Genomic DNA, 15090 nt, shown 5'->3' with positions numbered 1-15090 from the left:
TGATTATATGTAGGGCGACTCTGAGAAAACGCTTACGCCTGAGATATCCTTTGTGGCGATAAATCTTATGAAAAAGACCCAAACGCGCCACTTGTCCCCTAAATGAACGAATCCTCGGGTTTTACGTGTCAAAACACTATTTGATTATGAGGCACGCCGTAGTGGTGGTCTCCGGAATAATTTCGACCACCAGCGGATCTTTAACGTGCAACAACGCACGGGACACGGGCGTTTTTGCATTTTGCCCCCATCTAAATGCGGCCGTTGTGGCCGGGATTCGATCCCGCGACCTCGTGCTTATGGCAGCGCTACACCATAGCTTCTAAACGACCGCGGCGGGTTTTTTACCTAAATGAAAGCAAAGGGAGACCTACGGGGTTACCTTCATAAATTACAAACTGAATGTACGATTATAATTACTTAAAATGAAACGAGCGCTACGGTTCTGAACTCGCTCTAACTTGCTGATAAGGTTTTCAATGGGTGGCTTCGACCCGTGGCTTGGACCCCATACACTCGATGCCTGCTCAACTTTAGACCGGATAAGTATTTTATTCAGCGAGAGATTGAGAGACGATGGTGCCCTGATGAGGTTTTGCGGAAACCTGGCGTTTTATAAGCATTGTTTATGATAACATCAACGTGAGCTTCCCAAAGTAAGCCAGCAGTTATGCAAATACCTATAGGTAGCCAACGGTGTAACCCGTTCTTGTGTCTGTCTGTTAATTTTATGTCTGGATGTTACCAGAAATGTTGCGAAAAACCTGTAGTAGTTTCCACTTGTTAATACTTCACTGTATTTGGCAATATATTATAGAAGTAACATTGCAGAAGCGCGCTTTCAGAACTTGAGGAGATCGCCCTGTAAATTACACAATTAATGGAAGTTGGCAAATGGTTGATTTCAATTAGTAAAAACGAAAGACATAATACAGATTCATGGGCAACTCCGGAAGTAACGGGAATCAGTGATCAATTGAAATCGTTTACGCTCACAAACTGGAACTTGCTAGCAAAAGATCTTTTTTTTTTGTTTTGTTACCCGAGCAAGAATGCGTGTGTCTAGGTTAAGTTTGCGAAGCTTGAAGCAGAGAAGCTGATGGGAAGTGGATGATGAATTTTGTCCGAAACCAAGTCCGTTTTTGTGCACCGTCTTCAGTGTGTCTGTCATTATGCTCTGCCATTATCCGTGTCGTCACGCGCTGAGAAGAGTCCAATAGCCACAACGCCAGCTCCTTGAGTCGCACTGCGCGCCGCTCGCCTACGCCAGGATGACAGTCCCTATAGCACTGCCCGCGGGCGCGTTCGTCATAGGCGTTTCGAAACCCGCACCGCGGCGACGAACCGAACCGCTGTCGCGCGCGGTGCGCTCGCCGGGCTCGTTCATTTCTCCGGCCGGTGGCCGGCCGCGAAAGGTGGACGGCCGGAGAACTCGCTTCCGTCGAAGGCATCGCGGCGTGAGCTCAGATTAGGCGCCTCCCGCCAGATCGGCCAGTGCCGACGAGCACCGGCGAGATCGGAAGGTCGATCCCGCGAAAATCGATTACCCGGGCTCCTCTTCCACGAGACGCGAAAGGAGAGCAGAGCTCGAAGAGGCGGCTTTATTTAATCTCTTTGCTCCGGAATTTCCGGACGTCGTGAGAGGGGAAAAGAAAGTGAGTGAGGGCAGGTCAAAGCTCGAGCACCGTTTGACAGCAGTACAGCCTAAGCGCGTGCACCGCTCACGTTGTTGCCGTAGCGCCTTGGCTTGTTCTCCCTTCGCCGCGGACATTCGCGTGAAATCTGCATCCCGCCCGAAGGTGAATCGCACGCCAATAATAGGAAGGTCGAATTCCAGCCACCGCTACAATGTGGCAATGGTAACGCCTCTGACGTCCGTAACATATCACGCTACGCGTGCGCAATTCTTGACAGGATTGACAGGTTATGATGCGAGGCTATCTGCGCGCGGCGCAAGATGGCTCGAGGACCTCGAGGAAGAGCGTTTTTCGACGCGCCAATCACCTGTAGAGTCAACGCTTTGAGCGGAACTCGTTGCTGCCCGCTGCCGTTGTGTGCATTCCGCCTGCAGCTGCTTCTCTGTGCCTTGAATATGACGAAAATACAAATACTCCGACGAAAGAAAGCTATCAAAAGTTTACGTTTTGGTCACCACATATGAACCATTTTCTGTTCTTATCCTTTCTTCTCCAAGTTCCTCCCGAACTGGGTGCATGTCTTGAGGCTGCGAATCTGGGGCCGAATTCACAAAGCTTTTCCTTCGTAAGTGCTGTTTTTCATTGGGTGATCGCCTTTGCTAATAATATGTCCTACGTCACTATTGACTAGCGCGAACTCTTTTAGCGTAAGAACTTCTTGTGAATACGGGCCCCTGAAAAATTTTGGACATTACCCACAAATCTTTATTGCTTCACAGTCCTGCTCTGCTGTGCTAATGAAACATTGCTTCTGCCACTTTTCAATTTTTATTTACTGGCGTGATAAGAAAATGGTGTGTGACTGGCACCAGGTTGTGTGATGAACAGGAAATGTTGTACACATGCGCTCTTATACGCTTTAATAGTTTGTGCTCGAGAACGGTTTTGTAGCACTGAATGCGCACACGATGGCATTACAAAGTAGCAATAGAAGCAATACAACGGCGTTACGACATCTCTTCCTGCCATATCGAGTGCAAACATTATCCTATATTTACCATTTATAAGTTGGCGAGGAAGCTCAGTTCGCTCACCCTGAATATTCACACTGCTGTGCATTGAGCGACTTTCCAGCTTCCCTTCCTTCATATGCATACTGCGTTGTTTCACATTCTGCGCTGTTTAGGCCTCCTCTAGGTGTCAATGCTTCGTTTTTATCAATATCGGCGTGACCTCGAGCAAATACATTCCTCGATATAGACTAACAATAAAAAGCTCACTTACGGTTTTTAAAGACCGTTTTACCTTTCGGCACACATTCAAGCGACACCGATGGAAAAAGGAACGCACTGGTTATCGCGGAACACGGCGCCTGCGCAACAAACGAGCAACGCAGGCTGGACTTAGAAAAGTGAGGCGCAACAAGGTCGGCGCGCGCAGAAGAGCCGTCCCGAATGGAACAGGATACGTGTGATTAAAGTCCCGCGGTCATCACTCACGGCAGAGGCGCTTTCTCCTCCGCGCGAGGCGGTCTCGACTGGCCGAACTCTGGCGTTTTCGAGCTGGTATAGGGTGGCTGGCTCCCCGAGACGGTTCGATACGTTCCTGGGCGAAGGTGGTGCTGCTCACGCGACCAGTTCGTAATGGCATCACTACTCCCAGCGTCGCACCCAACAACGCCCCGCTATGAGCGATGCTTCGCGTACACTTCTTGGTGCCTCTGCCGCGAACTCATGCCTCGGCCGGAAAGAAACAATTAGGGACCTTTCACCCCCTAAAGGTGCCCCGACGAGGCGCGAAAAGGGAGAAAGCGGCCGGCAAACGCGGGCTGCTTGGGGCCTGCGACTCCACGACCGTCTTTCGAGTGCGCTCGCAGCCATTGTGGCTCCTCTCGTTAAGCCTCAGTGGTACTCGTAGATTTTCTACTCAATTTTCTTGCCATTTATTTCGTTTTTTTTTTTAGCCTTGAAATATGGACCTCACTTGTGGCGGTAGCATTTTCGTTGCGCTTTAAAGGTATCAAAATGATTTATTGTTCCCGGTATAAAATTAAGAGTTGAAGCGCTTGCGCAACGGGCCGTCTCTGCATCGCTTGCATTTAGCACTTGCGTTCATAGACGTCAAAACGATTTATAGTTCCACGTATTACTTGAGTTCTTAAGCGTTTCAAACATAATGACCGGAATAATGTAAGTAGGTAGACGTCAAATTCCAGGTTTCTCTGTGGCTGTTTAGCAAGCCTCACTGGGAAAAGACGTCTGTAGGTGCAAGCAAAATGCATTAAACGTCAACGCACGTACAGATGACGCCATGATTTCGTGTTGTTGCTATTCGCTGTTCGCATGCCTTCGAGCGATTATTTCAAGGCGCACTCGTGATACTTCGAAACGATTATGGCTGAAATTATCTGATTTCGTTTTCGCGGGCAAGGGAGACGAGAAGCATTGGGCCATGTAGTCGGTCTTACCTGCACTGGATTATCGAATTCGTTTTATATATATATATATATATATATATATATATATATACAGGGGATATCACAAATTGTAATAAGCATAGCTTAATTGGGCTTATCCATAGGACAATGCCGTGTTCTGTGCGGACGCCAAGCTCGACAAAAACAACCCACGAGATGTTTCGCTGTGAGTAATTGTGATATAAGACGACCGAGCTTTCCGCGGCACAAGTGTTCGAGCTGTCTGTCCTTACACCCGCCGCGGTGGCCCACTAGGCTGTGTGTGGCATTGTGTGAACTGCCGAGCTCGAGGTCACGATCCCGGCCGTGGTCGCCGCAATGCGATGTAGGCGGATTGCAATAAAAAGAAAGCGCTTGTGTACCGTGCAAGAACCTCAGGTGGTCAAAATTAATCCGGAGCGACAAAACTCATTATGGGTACTGCGGCAAGCTGATTATGAGATGTTGGTTTTGTAACGTGGAAACCCCATATTTGAACTAAAATTTGTGTCCTCGCGGTTTTGCCAGAATCCGCCTCTATGTGCCTTTCCTCTTTGTAGGGTAGCGAATCGAGCGTGCGTCCTGTTCACCTTCCTGTCTTTGATTTTCCTTCTCTGTAATTCACCTACACGATTAAGCGGTTCGTTAAGCGGAGCCGCATTGCCGCACTTCCTAGAGCTCCTCATTCACATCTCCAGTTAGTTGACCCTGGCGGTGATAAAAAAATGATCAAAGCAATGCTTATACTATAGGGTACAAACATGACCGTGTTTGTGCATAGCATGGTTGAAATTCTGAAAAGCAGCGCTCGGACGAAATACACGGAGAAGAGTGACACGCGATGTGTGTGTCGCACTTTTCTGTGCATTTAGTTTGAGCGCTGGTCTGGAGCAGTGCTCAGTTTTCCCTGCTGAGCATCTCCTTGATGTACGTTAGATAGTTCACCGCTATTACGTATTTCTGTGAATAGCTGTTGTCTGTGCTTTGTGCTAGGACCATGCGCAGCAGAAATGTGTTGCCCATAGCATGCTAACATAATATGAAAAATACACAATCATCAGTGCGTTCTACCAGTGCAGGATTATGGGGCTGGAAGTTGCGAGGACGACAATACACCTTGAAAAGGAACTAAGCACTGCACAACGAGCGACTGTAGGTGTAACATCGAGAGGCAAGCAGAACACAACACTGATTAGAGAGCAAGCACGTGCAGATGAAACTGTGGTTATAGGGTTAAGATAAAACAGTTGGCAGCTCACCGAATGTCTAGTACATACTATATCCAATGGTCTATAAATATAATGGAATGGTTGCTGAGAAACACGTAGTCGAGTACAGCATGGGATACTGTGATGTCATAAGATAACAAAATTTGCACGTGTGAAATGGAGTCGGCTGACGAAAAACAAGGGCAATCGCTGGGAGATGTCTTCGCCGTGCTGTGAGCGCAAGAGATGCTGACGATGAAGACGTACGTGATCAGACGCAGAGAAGGCAATACGGAACTGAGCATGGCACTACGCTAAAAATTCCTCCGGACAAGCGAGGCGTGTTCGGCCTCGCAAGACATAACAGGAGCGCACAAAAGCGCGAGCGCCCACGTGCCCCCCGAGGCCCGACGGCGAGGGGCGACCTTCGTAGCCGCTGCCAGACGGGAGTGCCGATGACGTCGGCTCTGCCGCGTCGACCCACACGCGCGGTGTCGCCCACACCACCGAACGCAGATGCCGTCAGCCCCTTTCGGCGCGCGCTTGCGTGGTGGTTGCGCATGAACTGGGGAGGTGCTCTGCTAGTGTCCACCTAGTGGACATGTCCATTTCGTCTGCTGCTAAAATGCTGATTAGCTGGGAGTGCCTGTCTCCTTCTGACGCGTGCCGCAGCTCAGCCAATCAGAACTTCAGGAGCAGGCGAAATGGACGTGTACACTAGGTGGACACTTGCAGAGCACCTCCCCAGTTCATGCGCAACCACCACGTAAGCGCGCACCGAAACGGGCTGACGGCATCTGCGTTGGGTGGTGTGGGCGACACCGCGCGTGTGGGTATTAGTAGATTCTTTATCAACACCCTTTCCACCACTGCTCACACCGCGGAGAATTTCAGTCTGGAAGAGTGTCGAGGCATCTATTTCAAGCTGAGTGTTCATCTCTGTCTCACAACCAGCGTCAGCAAATCCTCAACACGGGACTGTTTGACACACGCTTAAATACCTCAGGCTGGTGAAGTCGTCTCTCAAAAGTGTCATCATCATTCATTTGGCAGAAAAATGTTCATACTATTAGAGACAAAGAAGGCCAGACATTTGTTCTTTTCTTTCTTTTTTTTTCAATTAATTTCTGGCCGGGAGCTCAGCTCTAATACGGCAGTGTGACTTCGCGGATTCTAAACATTTTGTCATATTTGAGCCACTTTACCACATGTGTATTTGTCGAAGCACACCTAAGTTGAGCCTTCGATTCGTCGAGAATGCAATAAACACTTTCCCAACAAATGAGCAACTAGGCCCTAACAACTAGCCGTTGTCAAAATAACTGTCAAACGGCCACTCGGTAGGAGCGGATAGACGTTTTGCTACTGCAGAAGCACAGCTTGTAATACAGCATACCGTATAATGCAACTTAAAACACGATTTCAAATAGTTGCCAGTTGGTGCGTTGAGTGAAACGGATGCGCCCGAAGGACGTCAAGAGGCCAGTGTCTGCTACACCCAAGTGGGCTGGCCGTAGTGTCCAGGCAATACACTTCCCGAGTCCCTTATCAACAGCCTTCATCTCGCAGTCTCGCGCAAAGCTAGCTCGTACTAGCCGTAGATCTTCGCTGTTCTTATTCTAGCGCGTTTGTCGCCATCGTCTTCGACGCTGTGTTGTCTTTTCTGGTATTCTTTTCACATTTATCACTTAACACCGCTGCCTCTGTAGCTGCCAGCCGTTTCTCTCAGTCTGCGTCGTTTTGGTGGTGCTGTCGATGAATCCGAATTTGTCAATCACCCTCCCTTTGTTGAATCTCGCCTCACGTGCAATTTATTCAGTTGTCGCAGGAGGCACGGCAAAGCATGCGATGAAGCGCTTGTGAATACAGGGCAAATTTGCTTTTATTAAACAGCCCAACGCGCAGGCATTTAATCACCGCCAAGGAGCAGCCCAGTGGTTAAGGCTTGAGCGAGTTCACTTTCGCTAGGAGCCACGGCGATCGTACAGCCTTGTTTTCTTCGACGAGTGAAGCAGATAGGCGATTCAAGTAGTCATGAAGTAAGGGCTGCTTACGCTCGAATGAGGCCACTGGCCGCACGATAACCAGTGGTAATAGTCGCTCGCAAGTGCGCAGTGAAGACTGGACTGCTGTGGTCTGTGCCTTTCAGGAGCGAGGGGCTTGTCCAGTACAGGTTACCCCTGAGCGACCAAATTAAGTTTGCATTGACATCGCAAGCGCGCTTAGGCGTCCAAATAAAAAGTCGCCATCGAGGCTTGGCTAAGGGCCGACGATGTCTGGAAACACGTACAAACACTTGTTATTTGTTGCACAAGAAATGCAGATTCAAAGACAGAGATGAGCGTCAAGGATGGATTTAGGCACTCGATTGTAGGTTTCTTTTCACGTCGCAGGGTAAACCTAACTTGTTCCAGAAAGGACAAAAAAAATATATATATCGCGTTTCTTCCTCTACTTTCGAACGAGAGAAATGCCCATTCCGTGGGAACAAGAATTTTCATTGATTTACTGAATACTAGGGCCGTATAACGTAAAACTATTCCAATATGTTTTTATTCCAATCTCCTGACGTCAAATTTGCGTAACCGCCGACGTAAGCATCGGGCGGTCACCCGCAGGGTTGTCTGAACAAACCAATCAAAGGCTCCCTTCGTTCATAGGAGGTCACTTTTGTTTGCTTGAAAACCGAATAACATTGCCTGCACTGAGAGGCTTGTCTTATCTAATTGGCTCACAGGAGGCGAGGAGCATGCTCAGGTGGAGAGGGATTCGATGTGGTCGAGCCACTGCATTGAATATCGATAACCGGATGAAGAGGGTGGTGCCGGCGTCTGCGATTGGTCCATTTTCTCTTAGCTTGCGGTGGCTCGTCGACAATCGCGGCGGCATGCAATGGTAGCTTAAAAACGACGCTAAAATGGATCCTCAGCAAAGAAGAGTTGGCAGAATGAGGTCGTAAACGTGCCGAAAGGGCTCGAAAACGTTACACGGCCAAGCAAGAAGTTTTATTAAACGCAAATAAAGCCATGTCTCTCTGGCAGGTGCGAGTAGCCAGCGCCTAAGCGATCGGCGACAGCCATCTTTTATTCCTTTCGGAACGGGGCAGCCTGCGGTTATTCAGAAGAAAATTCAGTTTTGTTTGGCATATTAATGCATCTTTAATGCGTACACGTCACTTTGACGCGGTGAGTTTCTGCGGTTTTGTGACGTCGCGTGACAAGCAGGTGAAGTGGGTGCAGCCCGAAAACTTTTGACCAATAGACGGGGGCTAATGGTGAAAAGGCGTCAATCAGAAATAACTATTTTTCTTTTGTTCGGTCAAATCATGCATAATCAGTGTGTACACGTCATATGAGATGGGTAACTATCGCGGTTTTCGTGACGTCACGTGACAGACAGGTGAAGTGGGGGTGGTCTGAAAAAATTTTAGGCCAATCGCGGAGGCCTGATTACAGAAATGGAATAGAAAAGTTTGCAATAGTTTTACGTTATAGCGCCCCTGATTCTCTTTACTGCAAGGTGCTTTTTTTAATGCGAAGGTTAATGCTTCAGGGAATACAGTGGTATGGGATTCATTAAATGAATGTAAAAAGATTTACGGATCTAATAGTCCAGGCGGGATCGATCATGTGGTCCCTGCGTCCAAGCAGTGTAGTGGCTAGGTTTATGTGACGAAAGTGGAACGCTGCTGCGAGGTGTAGCATCGGGACTTTCGCCTCCATGGAAACTGCTTTTTCCATCACGTATTGTCTTTGCTGTTGTCAGCATGTCCTCAGGAACAAAGGAGCATTCTGCTCACAGAAATTCGGTAACTGTATTGATCCGTTTTCTTATGCTTCAACTACCATGGCACGAGCGTTAGCATATACGTGAAAGGTCGATCCTCTTTCATTGCATGTGCAATGCACTTTGTTTTTACTTACACGGGATGCGTCAGTAGGAAGGCCTTCTACTATTTCACTTCAACAGTAAGTGTAAGCAGCAGTCTTGATTGCCGCCGGTGAGCGGTTAAGCCTCACTAGAAAATTATCTCCCACTTCTGTGCGGAACGTGTCGCAAGGCAGCGCCCGCTTCGCTTGAACACGATCGACACAAAGCCCCACTGCGGTTTATGCACAAACGGCGAAGCCTGGGAGATGCGAGGACACGCGGCGCAAACGCGCGTCGCCTCTTTAGATCGAAAATGAAGCGCCTTCCTGTGGGCTATTACGCAGAGATGTCTTGCTTCGTGCCCATATATATGTGCAGATAACGGCTCGAAACTCAGGAGACAGTCGCCGACGTGCGCTGTAGCGTGGCCGCTTCGGGTCAAGGTTTCGGCGCCGAGCTGATCTCCCGCTCGGGATCGAGAAAAGGATCGAGCAACGCCGGCGGCCGTTTTGTGTCAAGGCTGTGCGTCGGTGACACGCGCTCGTGCGGCGGCCGCTCCGGGGACGAGCCGTGCGAATCGGACACGCGATACAAACACGCTCACTGCTGCGCGCGCACCTGTTAGACTTGCAAATATCGGCAGAGACGAGCGTATATATACCTCGATGCGATGTGAATAGACGGCGACCGAGATAACCGACAGACGGAGGGCGGTGATCGCGTATCGAAACCGCGGAGACGTCACCGCGTTGCCCGCGCGGCTTTATCTCGATGAAATGACGGCGACCGAGAGGTCTTTACGTGGTGACGGGTGGCCGCGCATACTTACCCGAAGTTCGCAGAGAGAGAGAGGGAGCGGCGATCAACCCCCGAAGTTCTGCCTTAACACTGTGCGAATGTTTATAACATGTTATGCACAGTTTTAATCCGGAGCATTTATGGGCTCATTGTGCGGGTTTGCTGTGTGCGCATGGCATCCGGGCGGCTAGTCTCAATCGCACAATCAATTTCAAAAAGGAAAGGAAAAAGACGTCTCCCATGGCGGGATTTGAACCAGGGTCATCAGCATAGAAAAAAATCCGAGCCATTCGACTCTGTGAAGGTGGATGACCAGCGAAGCTCTGTAGCACACGACAAAGTGGTGACACAGAATTTCGAACAAAGGTACGAACACATTTATTGTCCTGGTCGGTGGTCATCGTAACTAAAGGTACGCGCATACATTTTATTTTTATACATACGCGATCATTCGTGTTATACATTCGTCGTATACATTGGTGTTTTCATTTCGCGATATATTAAGGCGAAGAATTTGAGACCCATATCACCGCACCGACTGGCAGTCGGCCAGTGCCGTCAGCGCCTTCGCAGAGAAGGGCAGTATATGAGAACGCTGGCATGATCAACGGCAACGGAGCCAGCTGTGGAAGGAGACGACGACGAGCGCGCGAGCAGTGACACGAGACATTGATGATAATGATAGTTTCGGCTCACACAGATTTGTTGACGGACACGAAAAATGCCATTATCCCTCAAGAGAAAAGTATATAACAGCTGTGTCTTACCTGTAATCACGTACGGGGCAGAAACCTGGAGGCTTACGAAAAGGGTTCTACTTAAGTTGAGGACGACGCAACGAGCTATGGAAAGAAGAATGATAGGTGTAACATTAAGGGATAAGAAAAGAGCAGATTGGGTGAGGGAACAAACGCGAGTTAATGACATCTTAGTTGAAATCAAGAAAAATAAATGGGCATGGGCAGGACATTTAATGAAGAGGGAAGATAAACGATGGTCATTAAGAGTTACGGACTGGATTCCAAGGGAAGGGAAGCGTAGCAGAGGGCGGCAGAAACTTAGGTGGGCAGATGAGATTAAGAAGGTTGCAGGGACAACATGGCCACAATTAGTGCATGACCGGGGTAGTTGGAGAAGTATGGGAGAGGCCTTTGCCCTGCAGTGGGCTTAACCAGGCTGATGATGATGACGATGATGATGATGATGACGAAAAATGCACGGTACACTAGCCATAAACAGCTTCGCTGTGGTATGGCACGCATACACGCATAGTAGGTGAGATCAATAACCTTACAACTCCTTCACACGTGTTAGCTAGCATCGCATCGCATGGCAGTCATTTACTTATAAACCAATAAGATTTTCCCTGTTTCCTCTCCACTATTCTACCCTGATGGCAGCACGCGCTTTGGGACTCTATGTGGCATCTCAACGCGTTCGGGATTACGGCTCAGGTCGGCGGCAGAAAGGATGCGCTCGGCGCCGCGTGTTACGTAGCACTGCTGCACAAAAGGGAAGCACGTTTGCCTCGTAGTTGAAGCGCAACTGCTCGTCCCGCTGTCATGCCGGCGCTGAAATGCGAGATGAAGTCGCGCAACAGCCGCACGTAATTACCACGATTTGAAACTGTCACCTCGAGTTTCACGATTCGCGATTCGAAACTATTCAACAAGCATCGGAACAGCTCTAGACGAAGTCGGGACAAGGACACGAAAGTATGCGTCGGCAAGTTTGCGACAATGGCGCAAGAACAGCGCGTCGTGTCGTCACTATGACATTGTTTCACATCACGTTCCTACAGGGTCCAGGAAGTGCGTTGACGCTTGAAGCTTTTTTTCTTACGTATTCTGAATTATGAGCTGCGGCTTTTAGCCCACAGAGCTTCAGTTCATTAGGCGCTGCAGCTTGTGCCTATTCTACTTATGGCTTCTGATGCGCGACCTAGCTACGTATTCCGCGTCTCCGCTACGGCTATACCAATGTCAGATTACATAAGCAGCGTCAAGAGGATGTGTACTATATAGGTTTACCGCGGTCATAACTAAAAAGGAATTGATTTGTTTCGATAATTTGTTTCTTGTTTCTTCATTTACACGTTGAAAGCAGTAAACTCTGAGTGCATTGCAGAGAGCTAAGATTATGTTATATTTACGCCATTTTACCCAAGTGTTTGGCCTGCAGAAATCTGCCGCAGCAAGGTAGTAACATCCAGAAGAAAGCAACAAATGCGTGGAGAAAGCAGTTCAGAGGCAACGGCCCCGAGCACAGAAAACAAACGAGCCTGGCAGTCGGAAAAGGAAGAACTCGTTCCGCAACCTTTTATCGCGCACTCAGTAGTTCCGTTTCTGCTCGTTTGCCGTCTGGCCCCCGAGTGGTGTCAGCTTTATGGCCCGGATCTTGCCGCCGTTACGGTTCGCCATGTACGGTATGCTCGCTTTTGTCCCGCCTGACCGCGTGCTGGACTGAAACGAGCTGTCTCCCTGGCGGGCTTTCTCTCTCTCTCTTGCTGAAGGTGTTGCGTGTCTCCTAACCTTGCCCTCTTTCCATTTCGTTTCAGTCCATCGACATGCAGCCAAGGCTACCTGTGATAATATTATTGGTGAGTGCATTTCCTGCCATTTCACCGCTTCCTTAGTACTGATAGAAGACCCACGAAGGTCAGTGCAAAAATTTTTTTTACATACATATACCCGCGCAACGCTCTCTTGAACTCGTGGATGTGAATGAATGAATGAATGAATGAATGAATGAATGAATGAAACTTCGTTCTGCTACTCATTAAGGTAAAGGGATATCAGTCGAAAATCTACAGCTATACGTGCTTGCCACCGCAGAACTGTTTAATGCTTGTCTTGGACAATCTACTTCATCTTTGATGGAAAATAAACGAAATTAGGCGTCCGTACTCGCCGACGCACCCCGACTCCTACCTGGTAAACCTGAAATATTTTCGTCGGGTGTTCTTGCCATCGATATATCAATTTTCCTTCTAGCTGCAAACGACTCATCGCTCAGTATTACATCTGCTTCCATCCTCAAGATAACGACGGGCTGTGTGACACTTGTATTTTATAACATTCGATATACTACTCCACGTCATAAAGGTTTCCTGCGCGCTTTCAAGTTGCCGCACGCAGTTCTCGACGTTCAGCGAATCCCTTTTAATTCCGCATTGTGCGCGACACACTTGGTTAAGACAAAGCACGGAAATGGCCCGCGCGAGTTCGCCGCTGCTTTCACGGAGCCGTCGTCGACGTCGTTCTGCCGCCACGCTCGGCCGCGCTTCGTCAGTGGACGAGCCCGGAGCGTTCACCCAGGCCGCCGCCGAAGACTCGGCTCGGCGTCGCACGCGAGAAAGAGCGCCGTCGAACTGTCGCAGCCCTTGGAGACCCGTGTCGTGCTCCGCCTCGTAACGAACCCAAGCAGACCTGCTGGGCAAGTCGCCGTGCTCATTCGGCGGTTTCATAGACCGACGAATGGGAGACGAAGGCCGCCTTGCAAGCAACCACGTTCTTGGGTCCGTCTTCTCCTACTAACGCCACCTATAACAACAACACAACAACAATGTACCAGTGGACTTGGTATGAAAGATTAGGAATACACAAGTAACTTTATTGCTTTCAAGCGAAGATGAATACTCGGTAAATTACTCTATTTAAGTAGCCTCCATGAATATGTGAGGGACATTACTAAGGTTAACAAGGGTTAAATCGAGCTCAGTATGAATTCCCGATTTCATCATTATAATATAAGGAGGATGACAGCGAAGAAGGAAATAACGTTGGCGTATGTGAGAGCAAAAAGAAAAAAGAAAAAATGCACGCAGGAACTTCTGTGGGAGTTGTCTCAGTATGCGTAAGCATTGTGCCACTTGCTCATCGCCACGCAGTCCGGTGTCATTATCAATGTTGTGAAAGTTGATTTGACCAGCGTAAACCCTTATCAACCCTCAGAGATCGTTATCAACCTTATCGAACATGCTCTGACCCTTATCAACTCTTATCGGCCCTTATCAACCTCGATGTCCAACGAAGCTGTCGCAAAATCACCAATTTATTTGCTGAGGGGCGTAGCCTTTATCGATGGTTGGGATGCTTGTTTTAAACGTATGCTCTTCCCTGTGATGTGTGAGTGATTTCAATGAATGTATGCGCTGTTGGCTTCACTTTGCTGAGCGCTTGTAGTATCTGCTTATAATATATACGTGGGTATTAGCCATTGTAATTTTGCTTGTTAACGGGGGTATGAGCCATTGTTTATGGGAGTATGAGCCATTGCATTCGTCTTGCGTGATGAAAGGTCAAATTTCTCGTTGGGTAGGCGCTGAAATGCTCACGCATTTAGAACCCACGTGTTGATCTCGACGAAGGATCTCCAAGCACGTGCAACGCCATGTCTGCAGTTAAAGTATTAATATGCATCTTCAGGCATTTTCCGTTTCTTTCTTGTTCGCACATCCATAGCGCCGAATTATGCCTGTAATTCGCCAGAGTCCGGGGCGCAATTAATCCACAGCAACTGGTGCTTAGATGCGTACACATCACCACGAGGACAGCACAGGACGGCATAGCGCGCACTTGGTAAGTATTCGTCAGTCCCCGGCGACCATCTCAGCCGGTTGCTATTCTCTCCGGCCGACCCGGCGCCGGTGGCAGCCGCTGCCACAAGGTTGGGCGGTGCGTACCACCAACCCGGCGGGTACGTGGATACGTTGCCGTGAGTCCGGTTTCTGTGCCGAGGTCGGAGATAACGGGCGTGCTGACTCGGGTTGATGTTCTGCAGCGGACAGGAGGATCGGTGATGATCGGGACCTGACCTCCCGGAACAAAGCAGGAGCCGTGAGGGACACAGATGCGGGTTAACTTTAACCATCAGCAGTTCTCTGACATGTCCGGAAATCTTGTTTCAAGAACGTTTTTTTTTTATTGTTGTTATTCCCCCTACTCAACAAAGTGCCCGCGCCGAACTGCAGTCGAGCCCACGACCTCGTGCTCAGATGTATTTGTTTTTGTTGTGGAGCACAAACAAGTACGCCGTTCGGCGACGGAGACGTTCAATCTGCAATCTTGACACTCCACCGAGCTGTCTATTTCCACTCTAAATCTGGCGTGCCTCCTTGACA

The 15090-nt window shown here is 49.0% G+C and overlaps 1 protein-coding gene across 1 annotated transcript in view; it reads left to right on the top strand.

Annotated features, from left to right (window-relative positions):
• The window catches only part of pio (zona pellucida domain-containing protein piopio), a 148719-nt gene that overhangs the window by 24535 nt on the left and 109094 nt on the right, over nucleotides 1–15090 (top strand). Inside the window, exon 2 of the mRNA XM_050177384.2 lies at nucleotides 12526–12567. Coding sequence (XP_050033341.1) covers nucleotides 12535–12567 — 33 coding nt within the window. The 5' untranslated portion in view covers nucleotides 12526–12534. The remainder of the gene's footprint in view (nucleotides 1–12525; nucleotides 12568–15090) is intronic.

This window comes from Dermacentor andersoni, chromosome 5 (assembly GCF_023375885.2).
Source record: "Dermacentor andersoni chromosome 5, qqDerAnde1_hic_scaffold, whole genome shotgun sequence".
Taxonomy (NCBI): Eukaryota; Metazoa; Arthropoda; class Arachnida; order Ixodida; family Ixodidae; genus Dermacentor; species Dermacentor andersoni.
The sequence above is the reverse complement of the archived record's forward strand: the minus strand, read 5'-3'. Positions and strand labels throughout refer to the sequence as shown.